At 44.8% G+C, this 21,730-nt stretch overlaps 1 protein-coding gene across 3 annotated transcripts in view; it reads left to right on the top strand.

Moving 5' to 3' along the window:
* Positions 1 to 21,730, top strand: part of med15 (mediator complex subunit 15) — a 188,429-nt gene that overhangs the window by 37,179 nt on the left and 129,520 nt on the right. For 2 of the 3 annotated variants that reach the window (XM_073055607.1, XM_073055606.1), the window contains exons 4-5: positions 19 to 39; positions 9,416 to 9,625. In XM_073055607.1, coding sequence (XP_072911708.1) covers positions 19 to 39; positions 9,416 to 9,625 — 231 coding nt within the window. The remainder of the gene's footprint in view (positions 1 to 18; positions 40 to 9,415; positions 9,626 to 21,730) is intronic. The other variant, XM_073055608.1, reaches the window with a different exon arrangement.

Below are 21,730 nucleotides of genomic sequence, written 5' to 3'. Positions count from 1 at the left end.
TGTTTTGTGTTTTCACAGATAAGAAGTCACGAGCTGGTGGTAAGCAGTAATTTACTTCAAAAATGATTTAAGAAAGATGAGAATTATATTAAGGGCTTGATTTCTGGTTGACTTGATGGCTGATGTGTGTTTTTTTTCATGGGTGCTGTGAGTTGTTGAATTAAACGCCTCTCAAAATTTAATATGGCGGCTGAATCACTGCAGTTCCACATGACTGTTGGAGTCCAGGCATTTATACACAGGAAGAGAAGAATGGAAAGTTCAGTACAACCCGCTGATCAGAGGCAAATCCAAGAAAAGTGAACACAACTACACAATTAGATGTTCTCAAGATTTACCTCTAGTCTGTGATAAGAATTTGCACCTGTGATGGCACTCACGTACTGTATGTCAAAACAGTTGCCCACAGAATCCTCTGTGTAACTGTTACCCACAGGACATTCTGTGTAAACTGTTACCCACAGGACCCTCTGTGTAAACTGTTACCCGCAGAACCCTCTGTGTAAACTGTTACCCGTAGAACCCTCTGTGTAAACTGTTACCCGCAGAACCCTGTGTAAACTGTTACCCGCAGAACCCTCTGTGTAAACTGTTACCCGCAGAACCCTCTGTGTAAACTGTTACCCGCAGAACCCTCTGTGTAAACTGTTACCCGCAGAACCCTCTGTAAACTGTTACCCGCAGAACCCTCTGTGTAAACTGTTACCCGCAGAACCCTCTGTAAACTGTTACCCGCAGAACCCTCTGTAAACTGTTACCCGCAGAACCCTGTCTGTAAACTGTTACCCGCAGAACCCTGTCTGTAAACTGTTACCCGCAGAACCCTCTGTGTAAACTGTTACCCGCAGAATCCTGTGTAAACTGTTACCCCCAGAACCCTGTGTAAACTGTTACCCCCAGAACCCTCTGTGTAAACTGTTACCCGCAGTACCCTCTGCGTAAACTGTTACCCGCAGAACCCTGTGTAAACTGTTACCCCCAGAACCCTCTGCGTAAACTGTTACCCGCAGAACCCTGTCTGTAAACTGTTACCCGCAGAACCCTGTCTCTAAACTGTTACCCGCAGAACCCTCTGTGTAAACTGTTACCCGCAGAATCCTCTGTGTAAACTGTTACCCGCAGAACCCTCTGTGTAAACTGTTACCCGTAGAACCCTCTGTGTAAACTGTTACCCGCAGAACCCTGTGTAAACTGTTATCTGCAGAACCCTGTGTAAACTGTTACCCGCAGAACTCTCTGTGTAAACTTACCCCCAGAACCCTCTGTGTAAACTGTTACCCCCAGAACCCTCTGCGTAAACTGTTACCCCCCGAACCCTCTGTGTAAACTGTTACCCCCAGAACCCTGTGTAAACTGTTACCCCCAGAACCCTATGTAAACTGTTACCCCCAGAACCCTCTGTGTAAACTGTTACCCGCAGTACCCTCTGCGTAAACTGTTACCCGCAGAACCCTGTCTGTAAACTGTTACCCGCAGAACCCTCTGTGTAACTGTTACCCACAGAACATTCTGTGTAAACTGTTACCCGCAGAACCCTCTGTGTAAACTGTTACCCGCAGAACCCTGTGTAAACTGTTACCCGCAGAACCCTCTGTAAACTGTTACCCGCAGAACCCTCTGTGTAAACTGTTACCCGCAGAACCCTCTGTGTAAACTGTTACCCGCAGAACCCTCTGTAAACTGTTACCCACAGTACCTTCTGTGTAAATAGAGAATAGACAATAGGTGCAGGAGCAGGCTATTCGGCCTTCAAGTCAGCACAGCCATTCAATGTGATCATGGCTGATCATCCACAGTCAGTACCCCGTTCCTGCCTTCTCCCCATATCCCTTTGCTCCACTATCTTTAAGAGCTCTATCTAACTCTTTCTTGAAAGCATCCAGAGAATTGGCCTCCACTGCCTTCTGAGGCAGAGCATTCCATAGATCCACAACTCTCTGGGTGAAAAAGTTTTTCCTGAACTCTGTTCGAAATGGCCTACCCCTTATTCTTAAACTGTGGCCTCTGGTTCTGGACTTCCCCAACATCAGGGACATTCCCTGCCTCTAGTGTGTCCAATCCCTTAATAATCTTATATGTTTCAATCAGATCCCCTCTCATCCTTCTAAATTCCAGTGTATAGAAGCCCAGTTGCTCCAATCTTTCAACATATGACAGTCCCGCTATCCGGGGAATTAACCTCATGAACCTACGCTGCACTCCCTCAATAGCAAGAATGTCCTTCCTCAAATTTGGAAACCAAAACTGAACACAGTACTCCAGGTGTGGTCTCATCAGGACCCTGTACAACTGCAGAAGGACCTCTTTGCTCCTATACTCAACTCCTCTTGTTATGAAGGCCAACATGCCATTAGCTTTCTTCACTGCCTGCTGTACCTGCATGCTTACTTTCAGTGACTGTTGTACAAGGACATCTAGTACTTCCTCTTTTCCTAACTTGACACCATTCTGATAGTAATCTGCCTTCCTGTTCTTGCCACCAAAGTGGATAACCTCACAGTTATCCACATTAAACTGCATCTGCCATGCATCTGCCCACTCACCCAACCTGTCCATGTCACCCTGCATTCTCCTAACATCCTCCTCATATTTCACACTGCTTTGTGTCATCTGCAAATTTGCTAATGTTACATTTAATCCCTTCATCTAAATCATTAATGTATATTGTAAATAGCTGCGGTCCCAGCACCGAGCCTTGCGGTACCCCATTTGTCACTGCCTGCCATTCTGAAAAAAACCCGCTAATCGCTACTCTTTGTTTCCTGTCTGCCAACCAATTTTCTATCCATGTTAGTACCCTACCCCCAATACCATGTGCTCTAATTTTGCCCACTAATTTCCTATGTGGGACCTTATCAAAGGCTTTCTGAAAGTCTAGGTACACTATATCCACTGGCTCTCCTTTGTCCATTTTCATAGTTACATCCTCAAAAAATTCCAGAAGCTTAGTCAAGCATGATTTCCCCTTCGTAAATCCATGCTGACTCGGACTGATCCTGTTACTGCTATCCAAATGTGCCATTATTTCATTTTTTATAATTGACTCCAGCATCTTCCCCACCACTGATGTCAGGCTAACTGGTCTATAATTCCCTGTTTTCTCTCTCCCTCCTTTCTTAAAAAGTGGGTTAACATTAGCTACCCTCCAATCCTCAGGAACTGATCCTGAAACTATAGAACATTGGAAAATGATTACCAATGCATCCACGATTTCTAGAGCCACCTCCTTAAGTACTCTGGGATGCAGACCATCAGGCCCTGGGGATTTAGCAGCCTTCAGTCCCATCAGTCTACCCAACACCATTTTCTGCCTGATGTGAATTTCCTTCAGTTTCTCCGTTACCCTAGGTCCTCTGGCCACTATTACATCCGGGAGATTGTGTCTTCCCTAGTGAAGATAGATCCAAAGCACCTGTTCAACTCGTCTGCCATTTCCTTCTTCCCCATAATAAATTCACTCGTTTCTGCCTTCAAGGACCCAACTTTGGTCTTAACTAATTTTTTCCTCTTCACATAACTAAAGAAGCTTTTACTATCCTCCTCTATATTCTTGGCTAGCTTACCTTCGTACCTCATCTTTTCTCCCTGTATTGCCTTTTTAGTTAACTTCTGTTGCTCTTTAAAAGTTTCCCAATTCTCTGGCTTCCCACATCTTTGCTATGTTATACTTCACTTTTATTTTTATCCTGTCCTTAACTTCCCTTGTCAGCCATGGTCGCCCCTACTCCCCTTAGAATCTTCCTTCCTCTTTGGAATGAACTGATCCTGCACCTTCTGTATTATTCCCAGAAATATCTGCCATTGTTGTCCCACTATCATCCCTGCTAGGGTATCCATCCAGTCAACTTTGGCCAGCTCCTCCCTCATGGCACCATAGTACCCTTTGTTCAACTGTGATACTGACACTTCCGATTTTCCCTTCTCCCTCTGAAGTTGTAGATTAAAACTTACAATATGATGAAGAAAGACTGGATCGACTAGGCTTACACTTGCTGGAATTTAGAAGATTGAGGGGGGATCTTATTGAAACGTATAAAATTCTAAAGGGATTGGACAGGCTAGATGCAGGAAGATTGTTTCCGATGTTGGGGGAGTCCAGAATGAGGGGTCACAGTTTAAGGATAAAGGGGATGCCTTTTAGGACCGAGATGAGGAAAAACTTCTTCACACAGAGAGTGGTGAATCTGTGGAATTCTCTGCCACAGGAAACAGTTGAGGCCAATTCATTGGCTATATTTAAGAGGGAGTTAGATATGGCTTTTGTGGCTAAAGGGATCGGGGATATGGAGAGAAAGCAGGTACAGGGTTCTGAGTTGGATGATCAGCCATGATCATACTGAATAGTGGTGCAGGTTTGAAGGGCCGAATGGCCTACTCCTGCACCTATTTTCTATGTTTCTATGGTCACTACCTCCTAATGGCTCCCTTACCTCGTTCCCTTATCAAATCCAGTTCATTACACAGCTCTAGATCAGAATTGCCTTCTCCCTGGTAGGCTCCAGTACAAGCTGCTCTAAGAATCCATCTTGGAGGCACTCCACAAACTCCCTTTCCTGGGGTCCAGTACCAACCTGATTTTCTCAGTCTATCTGCATGTTGAAATCCCCCATTCATTACCTTTGCGACATGCTAATTTTAGCTCTTGATTCAACTTGCACCCTATATCCAGGCTACTATTTGGGGGCCTGTAGATAACTCCCATTAGGGTCTTTTCGCCCTTACAATTTCTCAGTTCTATCCATACTGACTCTACATCTCCTGATTCTGTGTCACCCCTCGCAAGGGACTGAATTTCATTCCTCACCAGCAGAGCCACCCCACCCCCTCTGCCCACCTGTCTGTCCTTTCAATAGGACGTATACCCTTGAATATTTATTTCTCAGCCCTGATCCTCTTGTAGCCATGTCTCTGTTATTCCTATAACATCATACTTGCCAATTTCCAACTGAATCTCAAGCTCATCCACTTTATTTCTTATACTTCGTGCATTCATATATAATACTTTTAATCCATTACTCCCCTCTCTTCTCACAGATTCCTGTTGCACTTGGCCATACTCTCCAATCCCTTCCTGAGCTTTTTGCCCTGTTAATTCTGTTGTCTACCTTAACTTTTCTTATTTTCTCTCTGTAAACTGGTACCCGCAGTACCCTCTGTAAACTGTTTCCCGCAGTACCCTCTGCGTAAACTGTTGCCCGCAGAACCCTCTGCGTAAACTGTTGCCCGCAGAACCCTCTGTAAACTGTTACCCGCAGAACCCTCTGTAAACTGTTTCCCGCAGGACCCTCTGCGTAAACTGTTTCCAGCAGGACCCTCTGCGTAAACTGTTGCCCGCAGGACCCTCTGCGTAAACTGTTGCCCACAGGACCCTCTGTAAACTGGTACCCGCAGTACCCTCTGTAAACTGTTTCCCGCAGTACTCTCTGCGTAAACTGTTGCCCGCAGAACTCTCTGTAAACTGTTACCCGCAGAACCCTCTGTAAACTGTTTCCCGCAGGACCCTTTGCATAAACTGTTTCCCGCAGGACCCTCTGCGTAAACTGTTTCCAGCAGGACCCTCTGCGTAAACTGTTGCCCGCAGGACCCTCTGTAAACTGTTGCCCACAGTACCCTCTGTAAACTGTTGCCCGCAGGACCCTCTGTAAACTGTTGCCCGCAGAACCCTCTGTAAACTGTTGCCCGCAGGACCCTCTGTAAACTGTTGCCCTCAGGACCCTCTGCGTAAACTGTTGCCCGCAGGACCCTCTGTAAACTGTTGCCTGCAGTACCCTCTGTAAACTGTTGCCCGCAGTACCCTCTGTAAACTGTTGCCCGCAGAACTCTCTGTAAACTGTTGCCCGCAGAACCCTCTGTAAACTGTTGCCTGCAGAACTCTCTGTAAACTGTTGCCCGCAGAACCCTCTGTAAACTGTTGCCCGCAGTACCTTTTGTCAAGTGGAAAGTTGACTGCTGTTGTATCCACAGTAATTCCTTTGCTAGGGGATTTCTGTAGTGGGACTCGCTGGTTTATAGGTTAGTTGGTTGGAGGATCTGTGCTGTAAGGATGGGCGCAGGGGAGAATAGGTTACTGGGAAATCGATTTAACGGGGTTGTTCTGAGAGGTGACACTGAATCAATGGAATAAACAGTTCACTATTACATAAGGAAATAAAAATTGCTTGTGAACGTTGGCAGATCTCAATCAGGGAGAGGAGTTCTCTGTCAGATGTAAGGTAATGATTACTGATGAAAGGGATAGACAACTGGTGCCTCCTGTAGGGAGACAGGGAACTGGTAAAGAGGGGAAGGATTTGTAGGGAGGGTGTCAGTCATTTGGGTGTGAGCTGATAGTGATTTCAAGTTTGGATAGGGAAATGTTGTGGTCGTTGCAGAAAGGGTGTGACAATGCTCCTCAGGGAAAGGTGGTGGTGTTTCCTTGTGTTGGTGAGATGAAAGGTGTGTGCTTGGTAACCGTTCCTCATTAGCAGTATGTTTTCTGTTGAGAGCTATTTGTCAACTCGAGTGTCTAGGTATCATGGTAGACTAAGTCTTGACTTAGACTAAGCATTGGGCATCTGGAAGTGAGTGCTTAGGATGCAATTGCTGAGAAAGCAGAAAGTGGGAATTTACCCTCAGTGGAATTGTTCAACTTTAGCTTTCGAAGGGACTAGATAATAGAAGCAATATGAACAAATAATGCAGGCAGAAGCAGTGAAACATTTACATTTGTGCAGATAGGAGCAACAGTTTCTATTAATGATCACTGAATAACACAGGGCTACAACTCAGTGGTGTTGATAATCTCCCAGATATAAATTCTCCATTCTGTGTACATCCATCTTTAAGAATTAGAGTTGAAACACCAGATTGAGTAAAATCCAGTTTCATTTGGTGTGGTGAGTGTGAATCAGCATTTTGGAATGTGGGTCTCCCCCGGACTGAGTGTGAATCGGTGTTCTGATGAGCGAGTCTGTTCCCCAGATACTGCATGAATTTATTTGCCAGTGGTTGCACATTCAGAGATCATACGTTTCATTCCTAAATCTAAATCATGTTACTCTTTTCTACTCCACTTCGCTCCCTCTGTCGCTATGAGGAAGTGATTGTTATCTGCCATCTTTGTTTTATAAAGCTGGCTCTGGTTCTAGCTTTATTATTGATCATTTTTGGCATCTACTCAATACCTTTGAAAATGTTAATTACCACACCCTGTTTTGGTTATTAGGTTAAAAAGCTCTTGAAATCGATGCTGGCTATTTCTAGTGGGATATTTTTTCTCAATTGTTTTCTGCAGCTGAGTGTGAGATGGTAATTACAGGAACTACATTTCCATTGGCTGAGAACTGTGTCGCCATTTCACAATAAGGGCTAGGTCATTTAAGACTGAAATGAAGGGAAAGTTTTTCACTTGGAAAATGGTGACATTTTGCAATTCTGTGGTCTGGAGGCTCTGATCAGTTGCATTTAGGGCAGAGGTTGATAGATTTCTGGGTTTTAAGGGATCTGTGGGGGATAGGGTCAAACATTAGCCGTGGTTTAGTGGAGCAAGTTCAAAGGGCCTGAAAGCTGATTTCATCTTATTTTTTAAGTTTTTAGGTCAATGATTTAAGAGTTTTTCCATCTTCTGTCAAATATTAAGATGACAGTTCCTGAATATTTTTATCTCTCTCTTCTCTTATTTTAAGTAGTGCATTGGCTCTGCTGGCCCTGACACTGTTCCTTTCCATGTGTGGTGATACTGTTTTGTTACTTCCCCAGTCCTTAAAAAGTAGGTTATCTGAGAGCAGCTTCTGTTCTATCAGTTTCATTTGTTTAGTTTGTGATTTTAATTTTAGCAGCTGTTATTCTTGTTTTTAACTTAAGATATCATGTCAATTTGATTCTGTCTTTTTATATATTACAAAACTTTAAACTTTAGCTTTATGCTTTAAACTTCCTTCCTTCCTTCAGAGCTTGGTTTCTGTAAATCTTTTTCTTCTTTCTGAAGATCTACCTCTGACCAAACTCCTGGTCATCTTTAGTACGTTCACGAAGTTTGCTGTTACAGATTGTTTAAGGCTCTTGTAAGTTTTCCACTGGACTGAAGACTTGATGTAAATGCAGTGGTACGGACAATTCTGTGAAGAAGGATTTGTTGAAATGCCACATATCTTTCCCATTTACCAGTGATAATTAGTGATCCTGACAAAGAACTCTTAAGATGCCGTGCATTATTAACTTGCGGACTTCCAGGTGTGAAATGTGCCTTGATATATCAATGCTTGGCCAGGACACCTAAGTACTGTATTCCTTTTCCATTATAAAAGCTTCTTGGTTTGAGGGAAGTCAGCATTAATATTCGAGTGTTCCTGATTCCTGTGTGATTTCTGTGTGGATGCCATCATGATTTGACCTCAGTTAGTTCCCCCTTCGTTTTCTCTGCTGTAAAAAAAATAAAACTCAGCCTATCCTGCCTCTGTTCATAACTGAAGGTAACATCCAGTGCAGTCACATCCATTTTATAGCGCAGCAGCAGAATTGAGCATCGTACTGCTGCTTAGATAATGTTCTGTATGGGTGCACCATAGCCCTGGCTAAAGACAACATTTGTTTGCCTTCTCATCCAGCTGTTTATTGCCTTCAGGGATCCATGTGAGGTCCTCCTGTTCCTCACTATAGTTTGGGGTCTGCCTCTTCAATATGTATATCCTAGTCTCAGTGGTCCTCTCGAAATAAATCACCAAATATTTTTCAGGGTTAAATTGCGTTTGTCCTTTCAATGCCTATTTGAGCAATTTGCTAATATTCTTCTGTAGCAGATGGCTACACTCCACCAGTGCTCAATAACAACACTCAATCTCATGAACTCTGCAAGCCTGCTAATCCTATCTTTTACATTCATGTTGTTAATGTATACTATAATCTCCCTCACTGACCCTTGCATTACACCTCTGGTTGCGGCCTACCAACAGGGCATGGATCAGCTTACTCCCACTCTTTCCAATTCTCAATCCCTATCAGTATGTTACCCATGTGCTATAACATTGTTAATCAGCTTCCTTCATGGGATGTGATTGAAGGCTTCCCAGAAGTCCAAACACACATCTCTAGTACCCCCATATCTATTCAACTAGTATTCCTTTCTTTCACCCATGGGTGAGTAATCATGCAACTCAGGTTTGAAGTCATTGGCAAAAGATTAAAATTATTTGTACACAGTTACAATCAAGGGAGATATAATTATTACCTAAAAACAGGAGTTGGATGAATACTTAGACATTTGCAGGACTGTCAACAGAATGCAGGGGGATCACAGATAATTGGCAATTAGTGCATCGGGCCAACGGTCTTCCTTCAGCATTGAATGGCACTGTGATTCCATCTGCTTTCTATTTGGGCATCTTTTCTTCAGAGTTTAACGAAAGTTTTACTTTTATCTTGTTTCCCTCCCTCCTAGATCCAATGAACGCTTTGCAGAACTTGCAAGGTGGTCCCACGGGGAGCTCGAGTGGGTTGATGGCCACTCGTCCCCCTGGAGCTCCTTTGCCCGGAATGGCAGGTCTGGGGCAGGTGAATCAGTCAGTGTCACATGCTGGACAGCCTCAGCCGGCTCCCTCTGGAATGGTGCCTCACGTGCCTGGCTTCCCGCCAAGCACCCAGCAGCAGTGTGAGTAGGATTTGGAAGTTGCAAATTCCTGAAGTAGGTAGCATATGTTTTATGCAGGAACTTTTAATTTGTGGTTTCCCACTGGACTGTGGCACCTTCCCCAAACCCCACCCTCTTCTCCACATATCCCTCCCTACCCACCCACCCCAGTTCCCTGGTCTGCCCTTTAGTCAGTAGTTTAGTTCTTGTAGAGAGAGTGTATCCCATTGACTTGAGTGGTGACGAAGAGCAGTGACGTGGTCGACACAGAAGAAGGGAGGGATGGCTGGGATCTTTGATTCGTGTTCTACAGCAAGGTTGTTTCGGCTGTCACTTCAGCTCCTTGTTAAGTTTTGTACCTGAAGCTCAAAGTCATCAGTACGGGGACTTATAAAATGTGCTTTAGCACACAAGTAATGGAAATCACTTGCATAATGTAATTTGTTAACATAAAATGCCTGTTTTGAATACATCTCGGGCAATGGAGGAAAACATTCTTTTATTAAAGATCATCATCAAGAGCAGTTTAAACCTCAGTCTGGGGATGTCAGACTCATAATGTTGCCAATCTGTACAGTGACTGTTCTTCAATTAATGCAATGTGTTCTGCCTGTTATGTTTTTGTGAGAATACAGAGCTACTGGACTGAATTGATATTGATAACACCATGTCCAATGCTTAAAACTTGGAGGGAAAAGAAATGAAATCATGTCTTCACCTTTACTGTGTGTTACCTGCACGCTGCGGGAGGACAGCCTGACACTGAACCTGTCAGAATGAAGTCACTGGTTGCCATTGCTTCCTATTCTTGTGCCACTATAAACCTCCCAAACGAGATCTTAGTGTTTTCCATTTACTCCACCACTGATCCTAGATGAAGGTTTTAGCCCCATTTCACCGACTTGTCAGGCGCAGTTTGGGAGAAGGCCTCTGGCTTCATACAGCCAGATACAGGATACAGTCGATATAGGAATTCAACAGCAAACTATAAAACTCTGCTGGTGTACTTGAGTCTTACAGGTGTTTGTATTTTTTTCAAGTCCCTCAAGTAACCTCAAGAGAGAGAATTTGTAGAATGTCTAAGGGATGGCTTTTTAGAACAGCTTGTTGTTGAGCCCACTAGGGGATCAGCTGTGCTGGATTGGGTGTTGTGCAATGATCCGGTGGTGATAAGAGAGCTTAAGGTTAAGGAACCCTTAGGGAATAGTGATCACAATATGATCGGAGTTCACTTTGAAATTTGAGAAGGAGAAGCTAAATTCCAATGTGTTGGTATTTCAGTGGAATAAAGGAAATTACAACGACATGAGAGGGAAACTGACCAAAGGGACACTAGCAGGAAGGACAACAGAGCAGCAGTGGCTGGAGTTCCTGTGAAAAATGAGAGAAGACAGATATATTCCAAATAAGAAATTTTCGAATGGAAGAAGGGTACTACTGTGGCTGACAAATGAGGGCATACAAAGAAGCCCAAGGATGGGAGCTCAACATCCAGGGATATTCAATATTCAGGAGGGGTAGACAGGAAAGAAAAGGAGGTTGGGTAACGTTGCTGGTTAGAGAGGAGATTAACGCAATAGAAAGGAAGGACATTAGCCTGGAGGATGTGGAATCGATATGGGTAGAGCTGCATAACACTAAGGGGCAGAAAACGCTGGTGGGAGTTGTGTACAGGCCACCTAACAGTAGTAGTGAGGTTGGGGATGGCATTAAACAGGAAATTAGAAATGCGTGCAATAAAGGAACAGCAGTTATAATGGGTGACTTCAATCTACATATAGATTGGGTGAACCAAATTGGTAAGGGTGCTGAGGAAGAGGATTTCTTGGAATGTATGCGGGATGGTTTTCTGAACCAACATGTCGAGGAACCAACTAGAGAGCAGGCCATTCTAGTTTGGGTATTGAGCAATGAGGAAGGGTTAGTTAGCAATCTTGTTGTGCGAGGCCTCTTGGGTAAGAGTGACCATAATATCGTGGAATTCTTCATTAAGATGGAGAGTGACATAGTTAATTCAGAAACAAAGGTTCTGAACTTAAAGAAGGGTAACTTTGAAGGTATGAGACGTGAATTAGCTAAGATAGACTGGCAAATGATACTTAAAGGGTTGACGGTGGATACGCAATGGCAAGCATTTAAAGATCGCATGGATGAACTACTACAATTGTTCATCCCAGTTTGGCAAAAGAATAAATCAGAGAAGGTAGTGCACCCATGGCTGACAAGGGAAATTAGGGATAGTATCAATTCCAAAGAAGAAACATACAAATTAGCCAGAAAAAGCGGCACACCTGAGGACTGGGAGAAATTCAGAGTCCAGCAGAGGAGGGCAAAGGGCTTAATTAGGAAAGGGAAAAAGATTATGAGAGAAAGCTGGCAGGGAACATAAAAATTGACTGTAAAAGCTTTTATAGATATGTGAAAAGAAAAAGATTGGTTAAGACAAATGTAGGCCCCTTACAGTCAGAAACAGGTGAATTGATCACGGGGAACAAGGACATGGCAGACCAATTGAATAACTACTTTGGTTCTGTCTTCACTAAGGAGGACATAAATAATCTTCAGGAAATAGTAGGGGACCGAGGGTCTAGTGAGATGGAGGAACTGAGGGAAATACATGTTAGTAGGGAAGTGATGTTAGGTAAATTGAAGGGATTAAAGGCAGATAAATCCCCAGGGCCAGATGGTCTGCATCACAGAGTGCTTAAGGAAGTAGCCCAAGAAATAGTGGATGCATTAGTGATAATTTTTCAAAACTCCTTAGATTCTGGATTAGTTCCTGAGGATTGGAGGGTGGCTAATGTAACCCCACTTTTTAAAAAAGAAGGGAGAGAGAAACTGGGGAATTATAGACCGGTTAGTCTGACATCGGTGGTGGGGGAAATGCTAGAGTCGGTTATCAAAGATGTGTTAACAGCACATTTGGAAAGAGGTGAAATCATCGGACAAAGTCAGCATGGATTTGGTGGTGCAGAAGGGGAATGCAATGTTGGCATTTCATTTGTAGAGGTATAGAATATAAGAGAAGGGATATGATGTTGAGGTTCTATAAGGCACTTGTGAGAGGACACTTAGAGTATTGTGTGCAGTTTTGGGCTCCTTATTTTAGAAAGGATAAATTGACATTGGAGACGACTCAAAGAAGATTCACAAGAATGATTCCAGGAATGAAAGGTTTACCGTATGAGGATCGTCTGACAGCTCTTGGGCTGTATTCCTTGGGGTTCAGGAGAATGAGGGGGGATGTCATAGAAACATTCTGAATGTTAAAAAGCCTGAACAGATTAGATATGGCAAACTTATTTCCCATGGTAGGGGAGTCCAGGGCAAGAGGGCACGACTTCAGCATTGAAGGACGTCCATTTATAACAGAGATGTGGAGAAATTACTGTAGTCAGAGGGTGGTGAATCTGTGGAATTTGTTGCCTCGAGCAGCTGTGGAGGCCAAGTCATTGGGTGTGTTTAAGGCAGAGATAGATAGGTTCTTGATTAGCCAGGGCATTAAAGGGTATAGGGAGAAAGCAGGGGAGTGGGGATGACTGGAAGAATTGGATCAGCCCATGATTGAATGGCAGAGCAGGCTCGAAGGGCTGAATGGCCTACTTCTGCTCCTATATCTTATGGTCTAACTGTTAGAGCCGTCAAAGTTCGAGGAGATATGTTATTTTGTTCCGTGTTCCTAAGGGGGTGTGGAGAATACTGAATGAAAATCTGTAGAAAGAATCTTTAGTATAATGGAATCTTGCAGAAGGGATAACCTCAGTGTACTTGGGCTAATTTTTGAATCAGCTATTCATTTGTCCCACTTCACTGTTTTTTCTTCGTGACTGCAGCTTTGTCTCAATTCTGCATGCCAGTGCTATTTAATTAGCTTTAGCATTCTTTCAGGCATTGTAATCCAGATCTTAACAGCATCTAGTTTTTACCTGGTTCTTTTGCTAATCATATTTCTCAATCTTCTATCATTGTTCCTTCTGCCAGTGTGTTGTTTTTGCTTATATACTCTCGCAACTTTCCCTTTGAGCTTACACACCTCTGTTGGCACTCCTTGTCAAATGGGGAATGTTAATTTCAGTCTCTCTTCAGGACTGCTATCCCCCATTCTTGATAGCACCCTCATAAATTTCCTGAATAGTTTCCACAAGACCTTGTCGTCCCTAATATTGTTTTGTAATGTTAATGTAATTTTCTCAGCTGATTTGTACTCTTCCTCCTCTTTCCATCCTTTTAGGCAACCCTAGCACTCTGCAGACTTTGCTATAAATGGGACAAGAGGTGCTTCAAAGGAGATTTGAGGTGTTCATTGCCTTCCTGGGCACTCCTTTACTTGACTTGTCACAGTCACTGCGCCCCATAAGTAGATGTGGATTCTACATTAAAAGAAAGATAGAAATTCTCTTCCTGACCTCCTGGAATTCACTTCCCACATTTAAGCTCAGAGTAAGAGTGCCTGGTGTTTGGTACATCAGAGTCAGCTGCACGTAGCTCTTTGGTGCTGGGGATATTCGTATTGAACACCTCATCTTCCCAATATATTGGACAGCTAAGCAGTAATGTCATTAGTGATGGTTCCTCAGAGCTTTAGCGTGCTTGTTACTGCTGTCTCTGAGGCATCACCTCTGCCTGGTTGACCTTGAGTTTGTTGGATTTAAACATCATTTGCCTTTGATGGCCAAAGTCCGTCATGGTGGACTTGAGGTACTGGTGCGTCTCTTTACCCAGAGGTACATGTTTTCCAGCCTCTCACCATGGGTCTCGGTGTGTCATGGGAGACGGAGAGGATTGAAAGCAGCAAGCTGGATCGCTGTGTGCCCGGAAACCCGAGTTCTTTGGGCACAGAACTCGGAAAAACCTTTAACATCATAAATCAGCGAGTTGTTTGTCATGTCTCCCGTCTCGCTGTGAAACCGGGACACCCTCTCTTTCCCTTATTAGGGAGAGAGGACCTGTGGTATGTTGAATTATGGGTGAACAAGTAATCTTTGGGGTTCTGCAAGTCTGTGTCTTTACTGATGCTTTGCTGCATACTTGAATGCTCGGAGGGGGTGCTGATGCTTTTTTGCTGGTGGGGGGGGTGTTGTCACTTTGCTGCTGCTGATGTCTGGGTGGGGGGGTCTTTGGGGCTCTAACATTTAACTGCTATTCATTCTTTGGGGCACTCCTCTGCTTTCATGGATGGCTGCGAAGAAAAAGGATTTCAGGACGTATATTGTATACATTTCTCTGACATTAAATGTACCTTTGAAACCTTAGAACCTTTTTGTAATCCAAAGGTTCTTCTGAAGTCCAGAATGAGGCATAAAACGTATTTCTTGCAGTTGTTTTAAGTGTTACAAGAACAAGAGCAGAAATAGAACAAGAAAGAGAAGGTGCGAGAACAAAGAAAAGGTAAAAGCAACAGACACAAAGTGCTGGAGGAACTCAGCAGGCCAGGCAGCTTCTGTGCGGAAAGAGTACAGTCGACGTTTCGGGCCGAGACCCTTCATCGGGACTGGAAAAGAACGGATAAGGAGTAAGAGTTAGAAGATGGGATGAGGAGAGGAAGAAACGCAGGGAGGGGGGGAAGGAGCAGCGAAGCTGTTTGGTGAAAGAGATCCAGAGCTGGAGAAGGGGGAGTCTGATAGGAGGGGACAGAAGACCATGGAAGAAAGAAAAGGCGGAGGAGCACCAGAGGGAGGTAAAGAGGGAAAAGGGGATGGGGAATGGTTAACAAGAGGGGAGGAGGGGCATTACCAGAAATTTGGGAAATCGATGTTCATGCCATCAGGTTGGAGGCTACCCAGATGGAATATAAGGTGTTGTTCCTCCAACCTGAGTGTGGCCTCATCGTGACAGTAAAAGAGGCCATGGACTGACATGCACCCCCTTACACCCCCCTTCACCAGCCCGAAATGTTGACTGTACTCTTTTTCATAGGTGCTGCCTGGCCTGCTGAGTTCCTTCAGCATGTTGTGTGTGTTGCTTGGATTTCCAGCATCTGCAGATTTTCTCTTGTTTGGGAAAAGGAAAAAGAAATCGTGTTTATCTTGTACTCAACCTGGGGATAACAATTTCAGTGATAACAATGAGCCTATAGAACAGCAAGATTCAAGTAGCATAACAGCTGATACTGAAAGTTAAGAAGTTTCTAGAAAAATACAGAAGCAACTGTGCCATTATGCAGGAAAATTCACTAAACAATTACATGTATACTGGATTCGATTTGCCAACACTGAGCCCCTGAGGAGAGCCGCTGAAGAGACCCGCACCTTGGTCACGTCCGAAGCTGAAGTACGCAGGTGTTTCCAATGAGTGGACAGTCGCAAGGCCGCGGGACTGGACAGCGTCCCAGGGCGGTACTCGGAGTGTGTGTGGCACAACTGCCAGGTGTGTTTTTAACCTCTCCCTCTCCCAGTCTAGAGTGCCCTCCTGTTTCAAAACATCCACCATTTTTCGTATACCTAAAAACACCAAGGTAGCATGCCTGAATGACTGGTGTCCTGTCACTCTCACCTCAATATTAAGCAATTGCTTCGAGAGGCTGGTCAAGGACTACATCTGCAGCTTGCAAAAAGCCTAAACTGGACCCAATACAATTCACCTACCGACACAACCAATCAACAGATGGCGCAATAACCACAGCTCTACACACCATCCTTACAGATCTGGAGAAGAGGGATGTTTATGTGAGAATGCTGTTCTTCTTCAGCATTCAACACCATAGTTCCATCCAGGCTTGACAAGAGGAATGGAGACAGGCTCACCCCTATTGACCGCAATGGATCTGGGGTTGACATCAATGGATCTGGGGTTGAGAGGGTGAACAGCTTTAAGTTCCTCAGCATACACATCACTGAGGATCTCTCGTGATCTGTACATACCGGCTGTGTGGTGAAAAAGGCACAACAGTGCCTCTTTCAGCTCAGATGGTTGAGGAAGTTTGGTATGGACCCCCAGATCCTAAGAACTTTCTACAGGGGCACAATTGAGAGCATCTTGACTGGCTGCATCACTGACTCTGCAGAGAGTGGTGTGGACAGCCCAGCGCATCTGTAGATGTGAACTTCCCACTATTCAGGACATTTACAAAGATAGGTGTGTAAAAAGGGCCCAAAGGATCATTGGGGACCCGTCACCCCAACCACAAACTGTTCCAGCTGCTACCATCCGGGAAACAGTACCGCAGCATAAAAGCCAGGGCCAACAGGCTCCGGGACAGCTTCTTCCACCAGGCCATCAGACTGATTAATTTATTCAGACACAATTGTACTTCTGTGTTACATAGACTGTCCTGTTGTACATACTATTTATTACAAATGAATATCAATTGCACATTGCACATTTAGATGGAGATGTATCGTAAAGATTTTTACTCCATTTAATTCAGTTCAATATAGGTAATTATATAAAATATAAGCCAACATAGGAAAGTTAAACTACAAGATAAATAACAATTCTATACCCCAATCTAATATCATGAAGGATCTTCATGTGGGAATGTTGTACGTGGTGGGTTTAGTGGAGGACTGGATGGTCAATGGATGATCATCCTCTTGTAAACTTGAATGAGTCAACAATGAGCAAATATTGCCTGCTGCCTCTTTGTTTTGGAGTGAAGTCATTGAAGGTGTATCATCCCACTGGTCATTTCTGCTCGGGGGGTGGTCTCTAAGAGGGTCATGTGCAAAGTTGTGAGGGTCACACAGTGACACAGCACCCCCTTGCCGGCCCCATTCTGCACTGGGATTGGGTCTGTTCAATCATAGCTGGTACCTTATCAAATTGGAGATATAGAATCATAATGAATTTACTGGGGCAACTACAGTCAGGGGCAAGTTTTTGCATTCCCTCCAGTTGACAATTCAAAGGTTTATTTTGGGGTTTAAGCAAATGTCTTGACAGTTAATGCTGTTGCCTGTATTTTCCTTGGAATTGTCACATCATGCCTACTGTGACTCTTGATTGGCTGAATCTACTGTGCAACTGGGTGTAGCTCTGCCGGAGAATGTTGGGATGGACTCAACATGATGTCTGGGTAACAGCAAGGAACTAATTCCCGATGTAAAATGGCAATGTTAGCTTTCGTTTTGAGAGGACTATATTATAGAAGGAAAGGTGTAATGCTGAGGTCTCATCTGCAGTGTTGTGAGCTGTTTTGGGTCCCACCTGCTGACACTGGAGAGGGTTCTAAGGAGGTTCACAAGAATGATCCAGGGATTGAAAGGGTTATATTTAACCATATAACAATTACAACACGGAAACAGGCCATCTTGGCCCTTCTAGTTCGTGCCGAGCGCTTACACTCATCTAGTCCCACTGACCCGCACTCAGCCCATAACCCTCCATTCCTTTCCTGTCCATATACCTATCCAATTTTACTTTTTTTTAAACGTATGAGACGTATGAGAAACGTTTAATGGATGTGCAGGCAGTGTTTCCTATAATTGAAGAGTCTTTCTATAAGAGTCTTTCAGTGTTTCCTATAATTGAAGGGCACAGATTTCAAACACCTTTAGAATGGGGAGGAATTTCTTTAGCCAGTTAAAGTCTGTCCCGAGCCTTATAGGCTCATCAGGCCAGTGCTTATGCCGCTTACTGTGGCGTGAAGCGACTGAGAGTGCGAGACTCCCTCCCTCCCCCCCCCCCCCCCCCCGACAGGATGCCAGTCTAAATGCCAGGTTAACCCTCAGCATCTTGCCGGTACCCATTTTCAGCTGGGTGAACTGGAGCAATGTGCGGTTAAGTGCCTTGCTCAAGGACACAACACACTGCCTCGGCTGGGGCTCGAACCCATAATCTTCACATCGCCTGTCCAACGCCTTAACCACTTGGCCACCTGCCACAAGTCTTTAGCCAGAAGGTGGTGAATTATGTGGAATTTGGAGGGCTTTGGAGGCCTAGTCATTGGGTATATTTAAAGTGGAAATCGATAGATTCTTGATTGGCAAGGGTATCAAAGGTTACAGGGACAAGGCAAGAAAAAGGGATTGGTAGGGAAAATAAGTCAACCATGATCAATGTCTGAGCAGACTTGATGGGCCAAATGGCCTAACTCTGCTCCTATGTCTTATGATAATTGCCGTCATCAGTCAGCATGTCAGCTACTCCAGCCTTGCAGATGTTCCTTCTGGTGGGAAGCAATAGTCTCTCTGTCCTTGGTAATTTCTTATCTGTTCTTGGCTCTCAGTGAGGTGGACCGTTGGGTGTTTGGCTCATAGATCACATACTCTATTGCTGATGACATGGGTCATAGACTTTCAGATAGTTATCTTGTCCAGTTACAGTATGTTCAAAGATTTGTGCACGTTTCTCCTTTCCTCTCATTGAAGAGTGAGTTTTTATTTCCTTTCACTTGTCGTATTCTCTGCATTAAAGTTCTGCCTTTCCTTACTGTTGTGGTAGCGGAATTAGTTCTTACTCTCAATAATTTCTCCTTTGGTTCCTCCCACTTCCTCCAAACCAAGGGTGTAGCCATGGGCACCCGCATGGGTCCAGTTATGCCTGCCTTTTTGTTGGCTTTGTGGAACAGTCCATGTTCCAAGTCTATATGGTATCCGTCCCCCTTTTCCTTCGCTACATCAACGATTGCATTGGCGCTGCCTCCTGCACGCATGCTGAGCTCGTTGACTTCATTAACTTTGCCTCGGACTTTCACCCAAATTTACCTGGTCCATTTCCGACACCTCCCTCCCCTTTCTTGATCTTTCTGTCTCCATCTCTGGAGACGGCTTATCTACTGATATCTACTATAAGCCTACAGACTCTCATAGCTACCTGGACTATTCCTCTTCCCACCCTGTCTCTTGCAAAAATACTGTCTCCTTCTCACAATTCCTCCGTCTCCGCCGCATCTGCTCTCAGGATGAGGCTTTTCATTCCAGGATGAAGGAGATGTCTTCCTTTTTTAAACAAAGGGGCTTCCCTTCGTCCACTATCAACTCTGCTCTCAAACGCATCTCTCCCATTTCCCGCACACCTGCCCTCACCCCATCCGCCGCCACCCCACTTGGGGTAGGGTTCCCCTTATCCTTACCTGCCACCCCACCAGCCTCCAGGTCCAACCTATAATTCTCTGTAACTTCCGCCACCTCCAAAGGGATCCCACTACCAAACACATCTTTCCTTCCCCCCCTTCTGCTTTTTGCAGGGATCGCTCCCTACGCGACTCCCTTGTCCACTTGTCCCCCCCATCCCTTCCCACCGATCTCCCTCCTGGCACTTATCCTTGTAAGCAGAACAAGTGCTACACCTGCCCTTACACTTCCTCCCTCACCACCATTCAGGGCCCCAGACAGTCCTTCCAGGTGAGGCGACACTTCACCTGTGAGTCGGCTGGTGTGGTATACTGCATCCGGTGCTCCCGGTGTGGCCTTTTATATATTGGTGAGACCCGACGCAGACTGGGACACCGTTTCGCTGAACACCTATGCTCGGTCCGCCAGAGAAAGCAGGATCTCCCAGTGGCCACACATTTTAATTCCATGTCCCATTCCCATTCTAATATGTGTTATCCATGGCCTCTTCTACTGTCAAGATGAAGCCACACTCAGGTTGGAGGAACAACACCTTATATACTGGCTGGGTAGCCTCCAACCTGATGGCATGAACATTGACTTCTCTAACTTCCGTTAATGCCCCTCCTCCCCTTCTTACCCCATCCCTGACATATTTAGTTGTTTGTTTTTTTTCTCTCTCTCTGCCCATCACTCTGCCTGTTCTCCATCTCCCTCTGGTGCTCCCCCTGCCCCATTCTTTCTCCCGAGGCTTCCCATCCCATGATCCTCCAGCTCTGTATCCCTTTTACCAATCAACTTCCCAGCTCTTTAGCTTCATCCCACCCCCTCCGGTCTTCTCCTATCATTTCGCATTTCCCCCTCCCCCCACTACTTTCAAATCTCTTACTATCTTTCCTTTCAGTTAGTCCTGACGAAGGGTCTCGGCCCGAAACGTCGACATCGCTTCTCCTTATAGATGCTGCCTGGCCTGCTGTGTTCCACCAGCATTTTGTGTGCGTTATTTGAATTTCCAGCATCTGCAGATTTCCTCATGTTCACTGTTGTGCACTGTAATGCTGAGATTGTTTTTTTGTTAAATGGTTGGGAAGTCATTTACTGTCCATCCTCATCTTTCCTTTGGCTGTTGAGAGACCATGTTGCTGGGTCTGGACGGCAGTAAGGATAACAGATTTCCCTCCTTGGTGTGAACTCGGGGTTTATTTTACATGTAACGTCCAGGTCTTCATGGCTCCTAGTCACTGTGGCGGGATCAGACTCATGCGTCTTGTAAAGTAATCCAGGTCTTTGAAGACATTGAGTTAATTTCCTCTGCAGACATGCAAATTATAAAATCATAAAATGATACTGCATGAAAAGGGTCATTCAGCCCAAGTTGTCTAAGCTGACCCATGGACACGTTTTTGCAATTAACTCTGTTGCACAAATTTATCCTTGGCCTTGTATGCCATGACACTGTAAGATATAGGATCAGAAGTAGGCCATTCAGCCCATCGAGTCTGTTCCACCATTCAATCATAGGCCGATCCGATTCTTCCAGTCATCCCCCCTCCCCTGCCTTCTCCCCATACCCTTTCATGCCCTGGCTAATCAGGAACCTATCCATCTCTGCCTTAAATGCACCCAAAGACTTGGCCTCCACAGCCGCTTGTGGCAGCAAATTCCACAGATTTACCACACTCTGACTAAAGTAATTTCACTGCTTATCAGTTCTAAAAGGATGACCTTCAATCATGAAGTCGTGCCCTCTTGTCCTAGAATCCCCTACCGTGGGAAATAACTTTGCCATATCTAATCTGTTCAGGCTGTTTAAAATTCAGAATGTTTCTGTGAGATCCCCCCTCACTCTCCTGAACTCCAGGGAATACAGCCCAAGAGCTGCCAGACATTCCTCATAAGGTAGCCCTTTCATTCCTGGAATCATTCTCGTGAATCTTCTCTGAACCCTCTCCAATGTCAGTACAGGTAGACCCCGAGTTACAAACGTCCAACTTACAGACAACTCGTACTTATGAACTGAGGAAGGAGAACACCGTCCGCCATTTTAAGTCGGATCGCGACACCATCCGCCATTTTAAGTCGTTGCAGTTGACACTGTGTTGAATGTGTAACTTTGTATTTGGCTTAAATTGTC

Source organism: Hemitrygon akajei, chromosome 9 (assembly GCF_048418815.1).
Source record: "Hemitrygon akajei chromosome 9, sHemAka1.3, whole genome shotgun sequence".
Lineage (NCBI taxonomy): Eukaryota > Metazoa > Chordata > Chondrichthyes > Myliobatiformes > Dasyatidae > Hemitrygon > Hemitrygon akajei.
This window is presented reverse-complemented; position numbering and strand designations above follow the sequence as displayed.